General features: G+C 43.2%; 1 protein-coding gene across 1 annotated transcript; it reads left to right on the top strand.

Moving 5' to 3' along the window:
• The first annotated feature begins 4,937 nt into the window (after positions 1–4,937).
• Positions 4,938–8,543, top strand: LOC6580481 (inactive histone-lysine N-methyltransferase 2E). The gene is made up of 3 exons (XM_002006283.3): positions 4,938–5,159; positions 5,215–5,342; positions 5,526–8,543. Exons 1-3 carry the CDS (start codon positions 4,938–4,940, stop codon positions 8,401–8,403), a joined length of 3,228 nt encoding a protein of 1,075 aa, XP_002006319.1. The 3' UTR covers positions 8,404–8,543.
• The last annotated feature ends 9,475 nt before the right edge of the window (positions 8,544–18,018 follow it).

Here is an 18,018-nt window from a genome sequence, read left to right as displayed (position 1 = left end):
GCGAAGCTGGCCAGTGGCGGTGCAGTCTGTGTGGGGTGCGGAGCGGGGCGTGGCCCGTGCAATTTATGAGCAGTGCTGCCAGTTTAGCCTGTTTCAGGCTAGATCTAGCCTATTGATAATGAATCCATTGAAAATGAGTATGGAATGACCAGAAATTGAGGCAGACTGTGTAGAAGTCGAACTTCTCAAGAGAATTGTAGAGCAAAAGAAACTGTTGTCTATGTCGTATAATAATTATTAATATTAATGTACATCAGGCATTTCGCATTGTGAGGTAATCTGATCTAAGTATGCCTATATATCTATCTGTATGTCTGTCTGTATAGCTGTCTCTCTATCTGTCTATCTCTGTCTATCAACAGTTCATTTCTCCGCCAGCAAGGGACGAAGCAGAGCATCAGAAGATCATTTAAGTTGTCTATGTGTATGCAGCAGCATTCATTTGGTATTTGTATTTAGGTAAAACGAAGCTAGAGTGCTTGCAGCAGCAGAGAGTGCTCCCATTGGTCACTTGAAGGTCAACTGTAACGAGCTCTACCTGGCGTCGGGCACAACATTTGAGAGAGACGTAGTGCTTGAGTAAGAGTCGCACTATATAAAGGGCAACAGCTGTAGCATTTCTTCAGTCGCCCAGGTCTAGTGGGGGTCAGTCGTACAGTGCAATAAAGTGAAGTAGAGTGTGTGATCGTTCAGCTAAGCATTAAAGAATGAAATTCGAAGAAGAATTAGAGCATATACTTGGACAAAATACTTAGAGGAAATACTCAGAGGAAATACATAGATGAAATACTGAGAAGAAATACTTATAGGGAATGGTTAAAAAAAATACTTTGAAGAGGAAACACTTATAAGAAATACTTCGAAAGGGAAATACTTGGAAGAAAATACATAGAATACTTGGAGAAAATATTTTAAAGAAATACCAGCCTACTTGATACTTTTTTCAGTTGCTTCGGCGTGCTTACCTTATCCAGCAGAATTCAAACAAAAAAAAAAAAAAACGACAAATGCATTTACTTTTCTTTTACATTATTAATATGATGAGCAAAAAAAGTCACAGTAAATAATTTGTAAAATAAATTTTTCATTTTGCCTATGCTTTCTTCCATTTTACATCTAGCCCGTTATTCCAACTGCTTTTCCTGCCTTTAGCCTGTTTTAGCCTACTCAAAAGCTGGTAGCACTATTTATAAAACGCATTTCCTTTGGGGAAAAAAAATATTACACACATGAGTCGCTTGGCATGCGACGTGTTCGCCTGGCTTAGTTACATAATCTCAGTATTCCAGTCTCTGGCTCTTTAATCATAATTGTCCAGCAAACACACACACACACACGCACACTCTTAAGTTGGCTACGCATTCGGCAGTGCGGAAGACGCAGAGAGGAAACGCCAGCCGAAATGACACCAAGACTCAGCCTCAGCCTCAGCCTCTGCCTCAGCGACTCGGTGAAAGCCGAAATTGCCAGCAAATAATAATTGCTCATGGGGCGTGTGCTCATGTGGCATGCAACATTCTCAGCGCACACGCACTTGAGCTGACGTTAATGAGATGCATTAGATAAGTAGGCTCCATTAAGATCTGAAAGTCAAGCAGCTTACGTTTTACGCTTGTGATGACTGAAAAACAAAGACAAAGCGTTTCCCATGTCACATCACATTCAAAACTATTTAAAAAGTTTTTCATTTCATTTTTATTTACATGACTAACTTTTATACGTTTCGCTATAAAGTAATAATCGTAAAGTGTCTGTCTATACGTTGCAAATATCTCAGAGCACTCATCGACTGGACAATAAATGAAATGAATTACCGCAAACGCATGAATAAAAGAAAAATCAGGCGAATTTTCATAAATCAATTGAGATACGCATATAACGGTAGTCCGGCGTCGTTGAAATGGCATTCAACCATGCTGTTGCCTGGCACATGAATCAATCAGCTCCAGACGTCTAATGCCTGACAATAAAAGCAACAAAATCTGTCGAATGCGGCTCATTAAAATGTAATGGAAATTGTAAGGCGAATCATGATGAACGAAAAAACAAAAAGGCAAAACAATGCGAGCAGAAAAACTGCAGGTGATCAGAGCCAACAACAACAACAGCAATAGCAACAACAATGGTCATAAATGCCACAACAGGTGTAATAACTATATGTGAGATAATAGCTTAGACGACAGCAGCAGGCAGCTCGGAGCAGGCAGAAGAAGAAGCAGAAGAGCAGCTTCAGTCAACAGTAGCCAAGGGCGGGCAGCGGAGGGCTGGCAAATGGCAATGACAAGGGCTTTCACTAGCGACAGAGTTTTCTTTATGCTAAATGTTGCTGTTGTCGTTGCTGCTGCTGCTGCTGTTGCTGTTGTTATTGCTGTGTTTTCCACACAATTGGCCAAAGCGACGGCCAGGCCGAAAAAAACCTGTTGCACAGTTTTCCCGCATATGCTTTTTGGCAGGGTCAATGCTGCCGTAGAAAGCAATAAAAAATTGTCATTACAGAGGCGGCAGCATAAGTGAGAGCGAGACGGCAGACAGAGAGCGAGAGAGTGAGAGGGCGCTAGGCAGGGAGAGTTGCGCTTGCGCAATCGCTGGCTGGACAAGTTTTGTGCTACACTTTAAGGATCGACAACAGCATCCACTGCCGCAACAACAAGCCAAACTTACTGCAAACAACAACAACAAACAGCAACAGCATCGACATCGACTTCAAGTTCGAGTTCGACTCCGATCGAAAAGAAAACGAAATGCGCGCTCCACTGCGGTTTCACTTTCATTCGCAACGCGCACGCGCAGCTGACAGGGTCGCCAGCATTGAGTGCTCCCCCCAAGCAAAGCCAGAGCCACAAGTGGAGACAGTTCCGAAGAGCTCAAACGAACGATAGTTACTCGCAGTTGACTTGAAAGTATTTGCGGTCTGCATTGAATTGACATAAATAATATACAAATAAATCGATTGAAGCAACTGAAACTCAAGTTTCACTTAAAGCTGTCCTAAACGTGCCCCCAAAAGTGTTGAAGAGTGAGATTTAATTGTGTTATAAGCCTTATTAATAATCAAGTGTATTCGTTCCGCTGTGTCACCCACGCCCCGCCCCGCCCCGCCAACCGCTCGCCTGTAATATTTAATGGATGCAGGTAAATTAATAATCAAATGATGCATTTTAAAAGCACATTAAGCGTGGGAAAATTATATGATTTCAATTATAAATAAATTACTGGCCAAAAGTGTTAAAGCGAAAGGGATTTCGCATTATTATTATACAATTATTTCTTTGGCTTTTAATTTTGCTAAACATTTATAAATGCTATTAATTGAAAAAAGTGTAAATAAATACATATGTATATAAATAGAATTGCAATTGATTATTGACTCAAATAATTAATACAAATAAGTTCGATTCATACATTATTTATAAAGTCCAGAAATAATTGTTAAGTTATTTTGGTTTCTTTAGTGACTCTGTTTAAATTTATATAAATTTATTTAAAAAATCAGTGTTTCCTTTTTTAAATAATTTTATAAAAGGTTCATATTTTTGCGCATTTTTGATAAGATATAAAAATGAAAATACGGATTTATTTATAATTAAAATAATATGAAATTTAATTAATATAATAAATATAATTAATATATAAATATAATTAATATATATTTCAATCGATCCAATATAATGCATATATGGATTTTATATTTTTCTATATTTAAAATCTTCAATATTTTAAATAGATATTTAATTTTATTGTATATTTTTATATAAAACCTATATAAACCTATAAAATTTCCTCTAGCCCTGAAATTCCAATGCTAAACTTTTTTTTCCACTCTAAATTAAATTATGTAATATACAAATTTTATAAACAATTTCCTTGTCAATATTTTAATATTTCAAAATGATTGTATTTAAGTGAAAGGGTTCACAAGCTTATTAATATTTTTTTAAATTTAAACATTAATTGGAAATCAATTTTGTACGTGTCCTGAAACTGATTATCAATTGAAACGGTTTCAACTTCACGGCATCATTCGAAAGTTGGCCAAATTAGCTTATCAATTGGCCAAAACTAATCTAGAGTAGAAATTTGATTTTTTCAAAGTTCGCTTAGGCGCCGCACCTGTTTTCACAAAATTAACTTGATTGATTTGTTGTTGTTGTTGTTGTTGTTGCTGTTGTTGTTGCAATTTGGCCAACATGTTGTGCGGCTAAGTGCACTGTAAGTGCTTCGGGCCAAAACATGAATGCGGCAAGTGAAATATGTTTTGGCATGCATATTTAATGCCTATCAAAACTGAACAACAACAGTCACAGCAGCAGCAGCAGCAGGAGGAGGGGGAGGAGGAGCATGAGGCGCAGGAGCAGTTCCACTAACTATGTGAAAACCCGTTCCGGACCATTTTAAACGCGATCAATTTCAATTTTCCAAATTAAATGTGCGTCGACATAGAGTCGGCGGCTTCTCGCCCAGCGGCTGCGAATGGTAAATAATTCATTACGTTGCGGCGGCTGCAGTGACATAAGCCCACAGCGAATGCCGCTAAGTTCAACAACTCGCAATGAAAGCGAAATGCGACAATGAGCGAATCTTTAGGGAAAATTCACACAGCGAAAGAGAAAGAAAAACGCCAAAATGCCAAAATGCCAAAGTGTCACAGCGGAGTGGAGCCACTTAGGAAAAATCATCATCGAAACATATCGCGAATATCAAACAGACCCGCCACCAGAGGAAGCGTGCGGCTCTTCTTCGACTTCGTCTTCGATTTCGACTTTGACTTTGATTTTGCTTTTAGCTTTCAGTTTTGTTTTTTTGGGAGCCCAACTGGCTTGACGGCTTGCCATTGGCAAAAAGCTGTAAAGTGTTTTGAGGAATTCATAGTTTTTGTTTGGGGTTATTCACACCGAAACTTAATGCTCTCTCGGCCATTTCCGCACAGCGCTGCAGACATGTGGCCCAAACTTCAACTGCTAGCAGCGACGGCCGCTGTCATTGGCATCTGTGTGCTGGCCTCGGCCCGGGTAGCCCACGCAGCCGAGTCCACTGGCAGCACCACCACCCTGCCGCTGCCCCTGCAGCCGCCGGCAGCGCCACAGAATGCGACAACGCCAACGAGCCAACACAACAGCGACAACTCCGATGACGCCTTGACTGACACTCTGGAGGCGGTGGTGAGTCCAAGTCTGCTGAGAGATTTTGACAGCTAATGAGAGTCACTTTTGACAGCTTAATAAGCAGGCGGCAGCAGGAGCCGGCGAGCTGGAGGTCATCGATGATCCGCCCCAGGCCAGCGAAGTGCTTAGGGAAACGGAGCTGAAATCAATCGAACAGACAACGCAACAGCAATTTGTGGGGTGAGTTTAGAGTAATTAAAAGGACTCTGCATGGGGAGTCGAAGAGAGCAGGAGTTGGCAGGAGTTTACTATATAAATATGAATATAATTATTGTTTTAGCCTCTTATTTATTATTGCATATTTAATCAAATAAAAATAATTACTCGACTTCCCTTTCCCTTTCACTTCCTCCAACATCGCAGCGTGCCTGGCTTTCTGCCCACCGTGATACCCAATCAGGAGGAGAGCAGCAGCGTGGACACGCCCACAAATGGGCACGGCTACATACAGTTCGATCTGAGTGAAGAGCAGCCCAGGCAAACTGTGAGTGCCGAAAGAAAGGCCAAGTCGAAGAAGGAGACGGTGAATGAGGTGCTCTTAAATCTGTTCCCCAACGGCTTCTCCGACATCTTTCGCTACAGCGGCAGTGAGGCCAACACAGAGGCAGCCACCGAGGAGCCGAGCACCACTACAACCACGACAGCCACTGCAAGCAGCGCTGTGGTGCATGCCACCACGGCTTTGGAGTCGAGTGCCCCCACAGAGGCCACGACGCTGCGGCCGCCCAAGAATGAGACCTATTACAGCTACCAGACGACGGTGACCAAGGAGTACCGACGCGAGCTGCGGCCGGGGCACACACAAATCGTGGTGGAGAAGATCAGCAGTGCCGAGCGAGAGCCGTTCAGGGACGGCAGCAATCACATCTCTCGGGATGAGCTGTTGCGCATTAATCGCGCCGCAGTCGCATCTCCAGTGCTGCCCAGCATGCTGCTGCGTCCCGAGGCCGAGGGTGAGGACAATGAGACTCTCGTCGCCGCCGAGAGTGCACCCATTGTCATACTCGGCGAGCAGGAGCCCGAGTTCGAGGACGGCCAGATCATTGAGGACAATCAGATTGCCGAGACGCGCCACACGGATCAGCAGCACTACGAGCACCGTCTGCCGGCCCCTGCCCGCAGCGCTGACACCATTGAGAGCTACAACAGCCAGAGTGGCCCGGCCGCGAAGCAGGAGATCAATGTCCACATTGTGCACGACGAGTCCTTGGCCAGGATACCGGATGAGCCCAAGTCGCAGCCTCAGCAGCAGCTCGATAACTTCCAGACTCGTAGCGAGCAGCATTTCCAGCAACAGCAGCAGCAGCAGACGCAGGAGGCGCCGTCTCGACAGTTTCTCAAAACCTTCAATCCCAAAATCTCGGACAGTGCCGACAGGCCCATACCGAAGGGCAGCTTCCACTACGAGGCCAACAATCCCCCGCAGCGCATCATTGCCAAGCAGCCCAAGGAAATCGCCTACGATAGTCCCTTCATCAGACCCGCTGGCCAGTTGAGCCCTCAGCAGGAGTTGAGTCTTCAGCAACCGCAGCCTGAACCGCAGAACCCACAATCCAAACTCAATACGCATGCAATTGCATCGCCTTCGTTCAACAACGCTGCCACGCCTGCTCCTGTCGAGTATTCCAATTACGGCGGGCCCTATGTTACGGTACACTCCTATAGCCCCACACCGGCTGCTCCTGTGCCTGCTCCTGCTCCTGCTCAGCATGCAGAGCAACAGCCACAGGTGCCGCTGCTGCCCAGCCCACATGAATATGTCTCGGAGGCAGCTGCCGAGCCCTCCCAGCGCTATTTGCAGCACGCCGCTCCCCCCAACTCCATAGTCCAAGCACACTCCCAGCCGGAGACGCAGCTCCTGACTAAGCCCAATGGCTACACTTTCGTGGAAGTGCAGAAATCGGTCAACATCCACAACAAACTCATTACGGAGAAGGATGGTCGTTTGGTGGAGATGCATGAGACCATTTATCAGCCGCCGCCGTATGACCAGAACTACTATAGCTCCCCCTCGCTGGGCTACAGTCCCAAGGACTATGTCTCTGCGCCATCTGCACCACCACCACCTCCACCGCCTCCTCCGGCCACCAACTATGTCTCCCTAGCCGCGAATCCCATCAATGTGGAGCAGGTGGAGAGCGCGGACAGCTCACCCCAAGAGGGCGCCGTCTCGCATGCCAGCATCAACATTGATGTGTCCCATCATTCCACTGGCCACAGCCCGGACGGGGCAGATGGAAAGCAGGGGGCAACCGTGGTGGAGAAGCATGTGCCACAGCCGTATGCGGTGCCCGTTGAGAAAATTGTGGAGCGGCCCGTGAAGCAAATCGTGGAGAAACACATCGCCGTGCCCTACGCCGTGCCCCAGCCGGTGCCGGTGCCCGTTCACGTCGAGCACTACGTGGACCGGCCCTATCCCGTTGAGACCATTGTGCAGCAGCCGGTGCCCTATCCCGTGGAGACAATCGTCGAGAAGATCGTGGAAAAGAAGGTGCCCTACGAGGTGGAGCGCATCGTCGAGAAGCCCGTCGAAGTGGAGAAGATTGTGGAGAAGTACATAGACCGTCCCATGGCCATACCCATTCACGTGCCCGTCGCCATTCACCTGCCCATGCCGCCCAACCACTCGCCCGGCTTCAACTTCGGCTCACACCCCAACGCCGTACACCCCTGGACGCACGCCTCGGTCGCCCACGTTCCGCCAAAGGTTCTGCAGAACTACTACACGCGCATGCTGAAGAAGCTGCTGCCCCAGTTCACGGCCCCCAAGGCAAGCGCTCCAAAGGCGGCGCCGGCAAAGACCACGGCCAAGGCGGTGCTCGTGAAGCCGCCGACCCGGCCGGTGCGCGGCGAGGCGCCCAAGGTGGCCACCTTCAGCCTGGCGGACATGCGCTACGACCTGCGCCCGCCGCCACCGCCGCAGGGTTCCCCCTGGCTGCAGGGCGCCCGCTACATATACAACACCCTGCCCTCCGACCTGTCGGCGGCAGGCGCCTCGGCGCCCGCGCACATGGTCAAGTCCTACATCGGACCCGTGCCCACCACCAGCACCACCAGCGAGAACAACGGCAGCGAGTTCGACGAGTTCCAGCGCTGGCGCAACGGCCACAGCCTGAAACGCAGCCCCGACTTCGGCCGCAATCTGCACATGGAGTACGGCTTCAAGCCGCCCTTGGTGCCCTCCGTGGAGATCGACGACAAGGGCATGCCCCTGAAGCAGGCGGAGCCAGAGGCGCAGTAGCTCGACCAGCAGTGGAGCAGTTGAGCAGTTGAGATGAAAAGCGTGCCAAAATATACAGCTTATTAGTTGATAATCTCTATTTATGTAAACCGAAATATTATGTATGAAGAGCGCATTTAATAAAATTGATATTGAACCAAACCAGGAACTTGTTCGAGTCTGAGCTAGAGATGACACGAACGATAATTTTTGTTTATATTTTCGATATAAGTGTTTCAGAAAAATCAGGGAAGAAAATCAGCTATTTTTAGAAGGAATAGATTAACTGAAATTATTGTTCCTTAATTTCAGACTTTAATAATATATAAATACAGTAGAAGCCCAATAATTCTAAACAGCAAGGGAATCAGTATTTTTTCGATTTACGCAGAAATTCAAATTATCGAGAATTATTGAGAACGAATTTCATTAGGGGGATAGAATTTTTAGCGATCTTCGATTTAGCGGGGTTTGATTTTTCGGGACTCGACTATAAATAAAATAAAATAAATAATTTCATATATATATTTCTTTTATTTTAATGTTTGCTATACAATGGAAAACTAAAGTCATTTGTTGAATGATTCATAGATCATGTGTCATCTATTAATTAAAATTATAAATCGCGTAGCTTCAATTAGTCATGATGCAGTAATCGATTACTATTTGATTTGCCATCACTAGTCTCAAGCTAACTCCACTCGAGCAGCAATGCTGACTCTGCACAATAAGGCTGAGCAGAGCTGAGAGTCAGATGTCTATCTTCATAAGCGTTTGCCGTGCAGCTCAGGCTGGAGACTACAATTAGGCGCAATACTAATTATATTAATGACAATGACAGCCGCGCTGCGGGACTGTACCTCATGTGTGGCATGCGGCGTGTCTCTGGTGCGCCGGGCTCCAATTAAAAGTAAGCCCAAAAGCGGATTCCTGCGGACCAAAAAAATAGGGAGGAAAATTATTAATTTTCTTAAGTAGCATTTATGTAAATGAAAAATGCTACATGCGAGCTCGAAGGGTTGCCCACTGGCCCGAGTGCCTTATCTGCGCAATGCGAGGCGCACAGGCTCCGCCGGAGCTAACTGCAAATTTAAAATGGCGGCACGTCTGCTGGCGGCAGGAGGCGGCAGAGGGCGACAGTGTGCAAAGATTTATATGACAGCTAATAAATTTACAACACATGTAGCTCAAGATATTAGAAATATTTTTGGTGACAGACGCCGGGACGTGGGCGTACACGTACGACGGGCTTTTGAATGTTATTGAAGCATGCTTTTAGGCGGCGCGAAAAAAATACAAAAATACATGTGGAAGAAGCAGCAGAAAAACAGCCTCGCAAATATTTGCAGAGCGCGTGGCAGGGCACGTCGACCCACGACTGCAGTTGACATCTGACGGCAACAAACTGTCAATAGTCAAGCCATAGCAGCAGCAGCAGCAGCAACAGCAGCAGCAGGAGCAGCTAGAAGGAGTCGGCTCCGCCTGCCTGGCAGGCAGACAAACCGTTTAGCGCACGTGTTGGCGGAAACGGAAGCACTACAGCAACGCGCCAAGTGGCAAATGGCGAATGGCAAATGGCAAATGGCAAATGGCGAATGGGAAAACGCGAATGTGGAACGGGTACTTGGGGCTTGGGGCTTGGGGCTTGGGGCTTGGGGCAGGGCGGCATTTTGAAAAGTTATGACAATGGACCCAAGTGCCTATGCCTGATTCATGTTGTTCATAAAGGCCATCCATAAAAAGAGGATAAGATGGTTAAGTGCCACGCCTGTCTGCTGTGAGCGCTGACAATCGAAGCGAATAGACTTTGAGTTGACTAATGCATATGAATATGAGTATGTGAATATGTGAATATGAGTATGTGAGTATGTGAATATGAGTATGTGAATATGGTGAGTGTGCATATTTTGATTACCATTTGATAAACACTTTCGATGCAAGAGATGGGCTTAGCTACTATCACTAATTCGAGTTAATGGTAGATATTAAATGCAATCATAGATGAAATATATCCATTTCCATTTATTTAAATATTCACACAGCCACAGCTTAAAGCCTTGCTCAAGGAAACCTTGCATTAGGCAGAGGTAAAAAGAAGCTGGAAATAATTTATAATTTGGAATTTAGCAATTGGGAAATTTGGAAATTCATGCGAATGCAGCAGATTGAAAATTTCGATATGTGTGTGTGTGTGTGCCTGGGCAATTGAGCCAGAGTGCGCTTCTTTTGACATACATAAATTGGCAACGCCCACCGTCGCGCCGCCCCTTGACCTTTGCTCTGCCGCCCTCTGGCTGGCAGCAGCAGCAGGAATTGCATGCAAATGCAATTTTATTTAACTTGTGCCAAATACGCAGGCATAAATCAAAAATTTATCGCATCGCCACGCCCCACTTTGGAGGCAGAGATATATGTGGTTATCAGAAATCAATTGCAGCCCACAATGCATTCAGCATTTTGATAGACTCCATGGGCGGCTGCATTGCATTCGGCTGCGTCGAGAGCGGGGCGTGGCACAGTGCAGCCAGCAAGAAAGATAAGCCAAGGAACAATTGAATAATTTATATGCAAATAAATAAAAGTATTTCGACAATTCATTCGGCATGCAAAAGCATGCAACACCAAAATGCTCCAAGTCGTTCGCTCGCCCGTTTGCTGCATATAAAAAAGCGTGTGAAATATATTTTTGCAGGCCATGCCACAAAAGGCGTAACACATACTACAACAACAACAACAACAACGACAACAACAATAAATAGCTCCTGCTGCAACTATTGGCGACGGCAGCGGCGACGCTTTCAACTTCTTTTTTTCTTCATTTTTCTGTGGTGGCATTTTCCACCTCGCCATACTCCCGCCCAGGACCATGCCCACTTTTCCATACTCGACGTTGTCGTCGGCCTTTTTGGGGCTGCTGCCGCTGCATGTCATTGTCAGGGGCTGCCAACTCTGCGTTTGATATACGATTTGGAAGTGTTGGCAAGCCGCCCAGTTGTCAGCCAGGCGGCTGGGCGGACGGACGGGTCGGTGGGCTCGGGGCAGGTCGGGCGGCGCTGCTAGACAAATGCAGCTGAACCGAAAATTGCATTTCCGCTTTGAAAATTGCGCAAACTTCCGCACAGAAAGTAGGGGTAAAAAAAAAGCATCGAGCTAACCACCGAGTACATCGCACGAGCCGCCACGTCGCCAGACAATTGGCAAAAATTTTCTATAAAAGTGTGAAATAGGCCGGCCGTCTGCCAAAGAGGGCCTGACATGCCGTAAAGTGGCCCCAGTGAACCACAGAAAACTTGTCACACAAAACTGAACGCAAAAATGTCAAAAGCACACACACACATACACAGCCGCCAAAAGAATGAAGTGCAGCGGTCGTGGGTGTGTGTGTGTGTGTGTGTAGAGAATGTGGCTGGTTTAGGAATTCGGACAGGTCTAACGAGACGAAAAAAAAAAACATGTATCAAGTGCTATCTAGAGCGAATCTCATATGCTCTAGTTAAACAAATTGAAGAAAGCTCGAGAAGGAATATACAAATTCAAGAAAAAATTTATAAAAATAAAGAAACATATTGATAATATATAGAATTCTAGAAATTGTCGGAGAATAAACAATGAAAAATAAAATAAATAAGTTTAAAAAAAATAAAATAAAATAAAATAAATAAAATAAAATGAAGTGCAATAAATAAACATATAGATGATATTTAAAAATTAAAGATATAAATAATAGTAAAAAATAAAAAATAAAATAGCATATTAATGATATTTAAACTTTTTAGAAATTATATGGAAATAAATAAATAAAAATTATAATAAAATATATAGATATAAATATATAAAGCTCTAACAATAATTCTAAAAAGAAGATAGGTAAAAAATAAAATAAAATGCAAATAAGTAAAGTGTATAATAATATAGCATATACAATCTATAAAATATATGTAAATTTGTGTTTAGCAATAATATGAAGTTTTTAGAATGAAATACAATTTCTTGATTCCTTGAAAACTAAATATTGAATATAAAAACTTTATTATTAACAATTTTAGTGACTGTAAAAGAGTTTGCATTACTATTATTCCAAACTTACATTCATTATTTTCTTCATTCTTTTATATTACGAAAATATTATAAAAATGTACATAATTGTTCTTAAAGTGTGCAGCTATGTCAAATAAATTCAAATTCTTTGGCCAAAGGCAACTATAAATACAAAAGACATTCTGTGGGAGCTGTCGCCTGACATGGGTTCGTGTCACGGCTAACTATTCGGATGGCTGGCTGACTGCTTATTGCTAATGGGCGACAATTTTGCGGTGATTGTGCAGCAGTCAAATTGCTCTTATCTATGGTCAGTCAAGTGCAGGTGTGAAGCGTAGCAAAAACCACAAGCACTCACACACAAACACACCCACACGCATACACACAAAGAGGGACTGACACGTACATGCGTTTCATTTGCTAGCTGCAGCTCAAAAAGTTTCGGACATTTAACAAGCGGCGACAACAAACGAACAAACAAACATGAAAGCGCGCCCAGTCACACACATACATGTGTAAGGACAAACACGTGTGTGTGTGTGTGTGTGTGTGTGTATTTGTTTGTGTAGATATGCCACAGATTCCATTCAATCAGCGCCGCAGCAGCAATAACTGCAAAAAAAAAAAGAATGTTGAGCAAGAAGTTTGCCACGTGCTAACAATGTAAAGTGTCATAACTTTGCACTGTGGGAGGGAGACGGGGGATTCACAACGTGTGTGAGTGAACAGTATGGCTGTAGTACAATGCTCAACGCTTATAACTTCAATGGGCATGAGAGTGAGCGGTGCGACAGGATTCACGATGTTACTCCACTAACAGCGCTGTTAAGTGTCGCTGTTAAAGCTGTCAATTTAATGGCAGGCCTAAAAGCTTGCTGTAATATATTAACAAAATTCGAAAACAATTTTTTAAAAATGTTTATTGGGTTTTAATTGGAATGAACGGCTAATACTTAAATTTGCTCAGCAACTGAATCGACAATATGAATTTACAATCAATAGCCCTCATTGGAATATCATCGAGCAGAAAACTAATCAAAGAGCTCAACTGCAAACCATATTTGAAAAAAAAAAAGAAAAGAATGGGGGAAAAAATTGCAAAAAAAAAAAAAAAAGAAAACAGCAAATAATATTGGCAAACCAATGAGAAATTTCAGCAGCAGCAACCAATTGGATTGTATTTTCTGCCACAACAAAAATAAGAATATTACAGCAGGAGCACAAAAACGTTATGATGAATACTTCACATAGAAAAGCAACTGGCAACTGACAATGAAGGCAGCTGATGGAGTGAGAGAGACAGCGAGAGGGATGCGGGCTGCATGCTGAGCGATGAACGATGAAGGATGAAGGCAAGGACAGGCAACTTGTGCTGCAGCAGGCACGCATAGATGATTTTGATAATAATAATAACAACTATAATGAAAAGTGAACTGGCACCGCCCCACCACGGACTGCTGAAAATTACAAGCGGCTGCCGGCAGCCAACAGCAGCAGCAGCAGCAACAGCAGCAGGAGTAGCAGCAGGAGTAGCAGCCGGGCTAAGAATTTCAATCAGTGGCCAGAAGACAGAGTTCGGGGCAACTTTGTGATTGCATAACTGCTGTTGCGGCCTGCGCTGCCGTTGACTGGGCCCGCCGGGTGGTCCAGGCAACCTTACCTGGGCAGGTGCACGGTCCGGCTGCACATCCTTAGCTAGCCGAGGCAGCATTCTTTGTGTGCATTCAGCTGAGCATCTTTGCCAACCGTTTGCCAGCAATTTTCTGTCAAAAGCAACAACAGCAACAACAATAGCAACAACAACAACAAGTTTTGCGGTACTTTAAGCCCAAGCATCAGCCTGGCAAGCAACTCCTTTGCTACCACTGCCTCTGCCACGCCTCCTTTCATTCTCTTTGGCCACGCTTTTAGCATGCGTGTGGTTTTTGTACCGCGCGGTCAGCAGGTCGACAATGGATTGCGAATTGAGATGGCATCCGCAACTGGGGATTGGGAACTCGGCTCTGAGACTGCAACTGCTGCCGGTATATTGGCAAAGTTTCCGTGCTCGACTTTGAGGCAGCTCACAAAGAGAGACAGAGAGAGAGAGAGAGAGAGTGGGAGTGTGGGGCAGACCAAGAGTGAGCTACAGTCAAAGTTGGCTGCATGGTCGCTAAAAAGTTAAGTAAAAGTGCGGCATGAGCCAAGTGTTTATTTTCTGGCTGTTTTCATGTGAAGTGGTTGAGGTTTCCGAATAGTGGGGCAGTGCGGTATCTGTTGCTTGACAATTTGTTTGTGCGTGTCCAGATTGGGGCATCTGTGGCACCACAACAAAATGCAAATTGTCATGCACACCTGACATGTTGACCAGTTTGAGTTGGGTCCACCAAGAAAAGCTGCAACACTTTGTATGTATGAAAGTAAATCTTGATATTCAAGAGATAAAGTCTACTACAGAATTCCCAGAGAAATTCTTCCATTTATTTACAAAGAAATATTTATATTATATTTTAAGTTTTATACATAATGCAATAAAAGCTCTGTTGTCATATAAAAAAAACTGTCTTGGCATTTAATATGCACTCACTCACATATAAATATACAAAAATATACAATAAATTCACATCTAGCAGCTGCTATAAAACCTCTTTCAATTCTTCAATAGATATCCTCAAATGTTGCGCATTGATCAATCCATGGATAAGCCCTTAGGTCTATCCAATTATTTACGCAGAAATCCCATTTTTCCTCATATAAGCACTTAATGGTGTTTACAGCTAGAGGAAAAACCCAAGGCTTTGTGCCCTAATCTAACAGAGGAAATTTGCATTTCACGCGTTTCTCAAATAACGACAGAGGCATGCCGCAGTAGTAAGTAGTTAATGCTAACTGCTGCACAGGGCGTGGCAGCCGCCGCCAAACAATTTACAATTTCAGTTCCTGAGGCACAAAGGCCACGCTGTGAGCGCGGGCTTAGTTCGCATTGGGCCAAATTGCTTTAAACTGTTTGCGCTTTATGTCAGTTGCCACCTGACTTGGGCGCTTCCCTTGTGCGCATAAAAGTTTACATTTGCCAAGTAATTTTCACGAAAAATCATTTTCATTTCCGCTGAAAATCCCAGACCCGAATACCAGCCACACGCCACCTCATTCTGCCTGGAGTGCGCCATTTTGACACTTAATTATTTCAATTGAGGCAACAGCACTCAGCGCCCCCTCCTCCTCCTGATGCTGCTCCTCCTGCAGTCCCCTCGGAGGCTCCCTGCACTCATTTTGCGCCTTTTGTTTCTGAAAAGCCTTACAGAAAAACCTTTACACACATACGTACCCAGGCCCACTTGTGTGCGTGTGTGTGTGTGTGTGTGTTCGCATCGTATCGTCTAGTACCATCTTTTTTAACGGTGTATTTCGTTAACAGCATTTTATAATATATGTATATACGTATATAGAGGGAGAGAGAGAGAAAGAGAGAGAAATACATTTTGTGGGCCTGGCTGCCCCGTTGGGTGCCATTGTCTCATTGTCGCCTTTGTCAGATGATTTTGTCGCAGTCTCATTTACAATATTTGTCTACCAGTTACAGCGGCAACAACAACAACAACAACAACAACGATAACAAAATGAAATCAGCATTAGCTGCAACAGCCGTTGGGTTGAAATACAACAAAACGTTAAACGAGCCAACGAGAAACGAGAAACGAGACACGGACAGCTGGCAACGTGCAACATGCTGCCCCAGGACCACAAGTGATAAAGCAAATCACTGCAGCCCCGCCCACATGCCGCCCCTGAAAGAGGTAAGGCTAATGCTAGGAAATCAAAGCCGAAAGTTCAATGCCCTCGAGTGATATAAATATATATAGTTAAATATACAAATTAAAATTTAAATTCATATGTATATCAATTTTCAAGTATTTAAATTTAAATTTCAATGCATATTTAAATAATTAAAATTCATAAATAAATTTATTTTTAAATATTGAAATTTAAATTTAAAATCATACACAAATATATATTGAGGTTTAAATTTAATGTATAATGAAAAATTTCAATTTAATCTAAATTCACATAAATAAATATAAATTTAAACATAGAAGCTAAAATTTAAATTTTAATTCATATGTAAATATAATTTTAAATAATTATATTTAAAATCATGCATAAATTTATATTTGAATTTAATTTAAATTTGTATTTAAATATATTTAAAAAAAAAACACACACATTTAAATTCAAATTCATATATAAATTAATAAATTTTAAATATTTAAATTTAAATTTAAATTTAATGTGCAATTTTTATTGATTATATAAACTGCTTTCTATCATAATATTTGTTACCATAATTTATATACCAATCCATAACATATATGCTGAAAATAATAATAATGTGTAAAATGAAGCTGATAAATTATAATAGTCAAGTGGATTTCTTGTGATTACATTTTTATGTCTTTCTTTATTTTTATAATATTTGTATATATTTTACATTATTTAATCATAAGTATTTGTCTTAAAAAATAAAAAATAAATATATACATGTTTTAATCTTTTAAAATTAAAAAGCTTTTAGAAGTAATATTATTAATATTAATATTCTCAAAATCATGCATTCTTTAACTAAATTTAATTGATAAACAGTAAACTAAGAATATAGAAATATTTCTTATTAAAAGGAATTTCATACCGAATATAGTATGTGTATATCAGCCATACAAATATATATAGCAGTATAACCTACATAAGTTATATAAACTCTCTTATTCATTCCTCTATGCAAACTGGCTGATAAATTCAATAGGCTGCTCGCTGGGGAAAGGGAATTTGAAAAGGGCTGCTTAGCCGAATGGCCTGAATGGGTTTTGCTGTGAAAGCGATTTAACAATTTTAAATAAAATTGAATGCGATTGCGTTGAATTACATTTTGCGGCCGGGGTCGCATTGTCTCGATAAAAATGAAGTGGCTAAGCCCCAGACTAGGTAATTCGCTCAGCAAAAGGATACCAGGATATGTGAGTGGCAGCCGGGACGGGAGCGGGGGGCAGGGGGCAGGCATCAGACGGCAGCCCTATTGTAGACCCAAAAATTTTAAATGGGGGCTGGTCCAACAAGCCAAATGACATTGCTCGCTCCCAACTCCAATCGAAAAATTGCCAAGGCAAATGCTTAAGGAGACGTGGAGCTGAGTGTAATCATTGCATAGTGGGCGTGGCCACAGACAAAGACAATTGAAGTTAATGTGCGCCGAGGGCGTAATGCGCCCACATTCTAACCAGCACCTCCCCTCCCTGACACGCCCATCGAGGACAGCTGCTGGCCATGCGGTTGCCATTGCTATTTTACTTTGGGATTATTTTGTGATTTATGCGGTGCTCGAGTTGACATGCAGATTTAGATTAAGAGCAAAGCTAAGCGAACCGAACCAAACCGAACTGAGCTGAACCGAACCGAACGACTTCTCTTGTAAGTAGAAAGCTGGAAATGGCCATAAGCGCAGCCAGCAAATTTACTGAAGCTGGCAGCGCAGCGAGCACAACACGCGCATAAATTTCGAACTGGCAATTGGAGCGAACAAGAAGAAGAAGAAGAAGAAGAATAGCCATAGAGACAGAGGCAGAG

This window comes from Drosophila mojavensis, unplaced genomic scaffold (assembly GCF_018153725.1).
Source record: "Drosophila mojavensis isolate 15081-1352.22 unplaced genomic scaffold, ASM1815372v1 contig_81, whole genome shotgun sequence".
In the NCBI taxonomy this organism is placed as follows: domain Eukaryota; kingdom Metazoa; phylum Arthropoda; class Insecta; order Diptera; family Drosophilidae; genus Drosophila; species Drosophila mojavensis.
The sequence above is the reverse complement of the archived record's forward strand: the minus strand, read 5'-3'. Positions and strand labels throughout refer to the sequence as shown.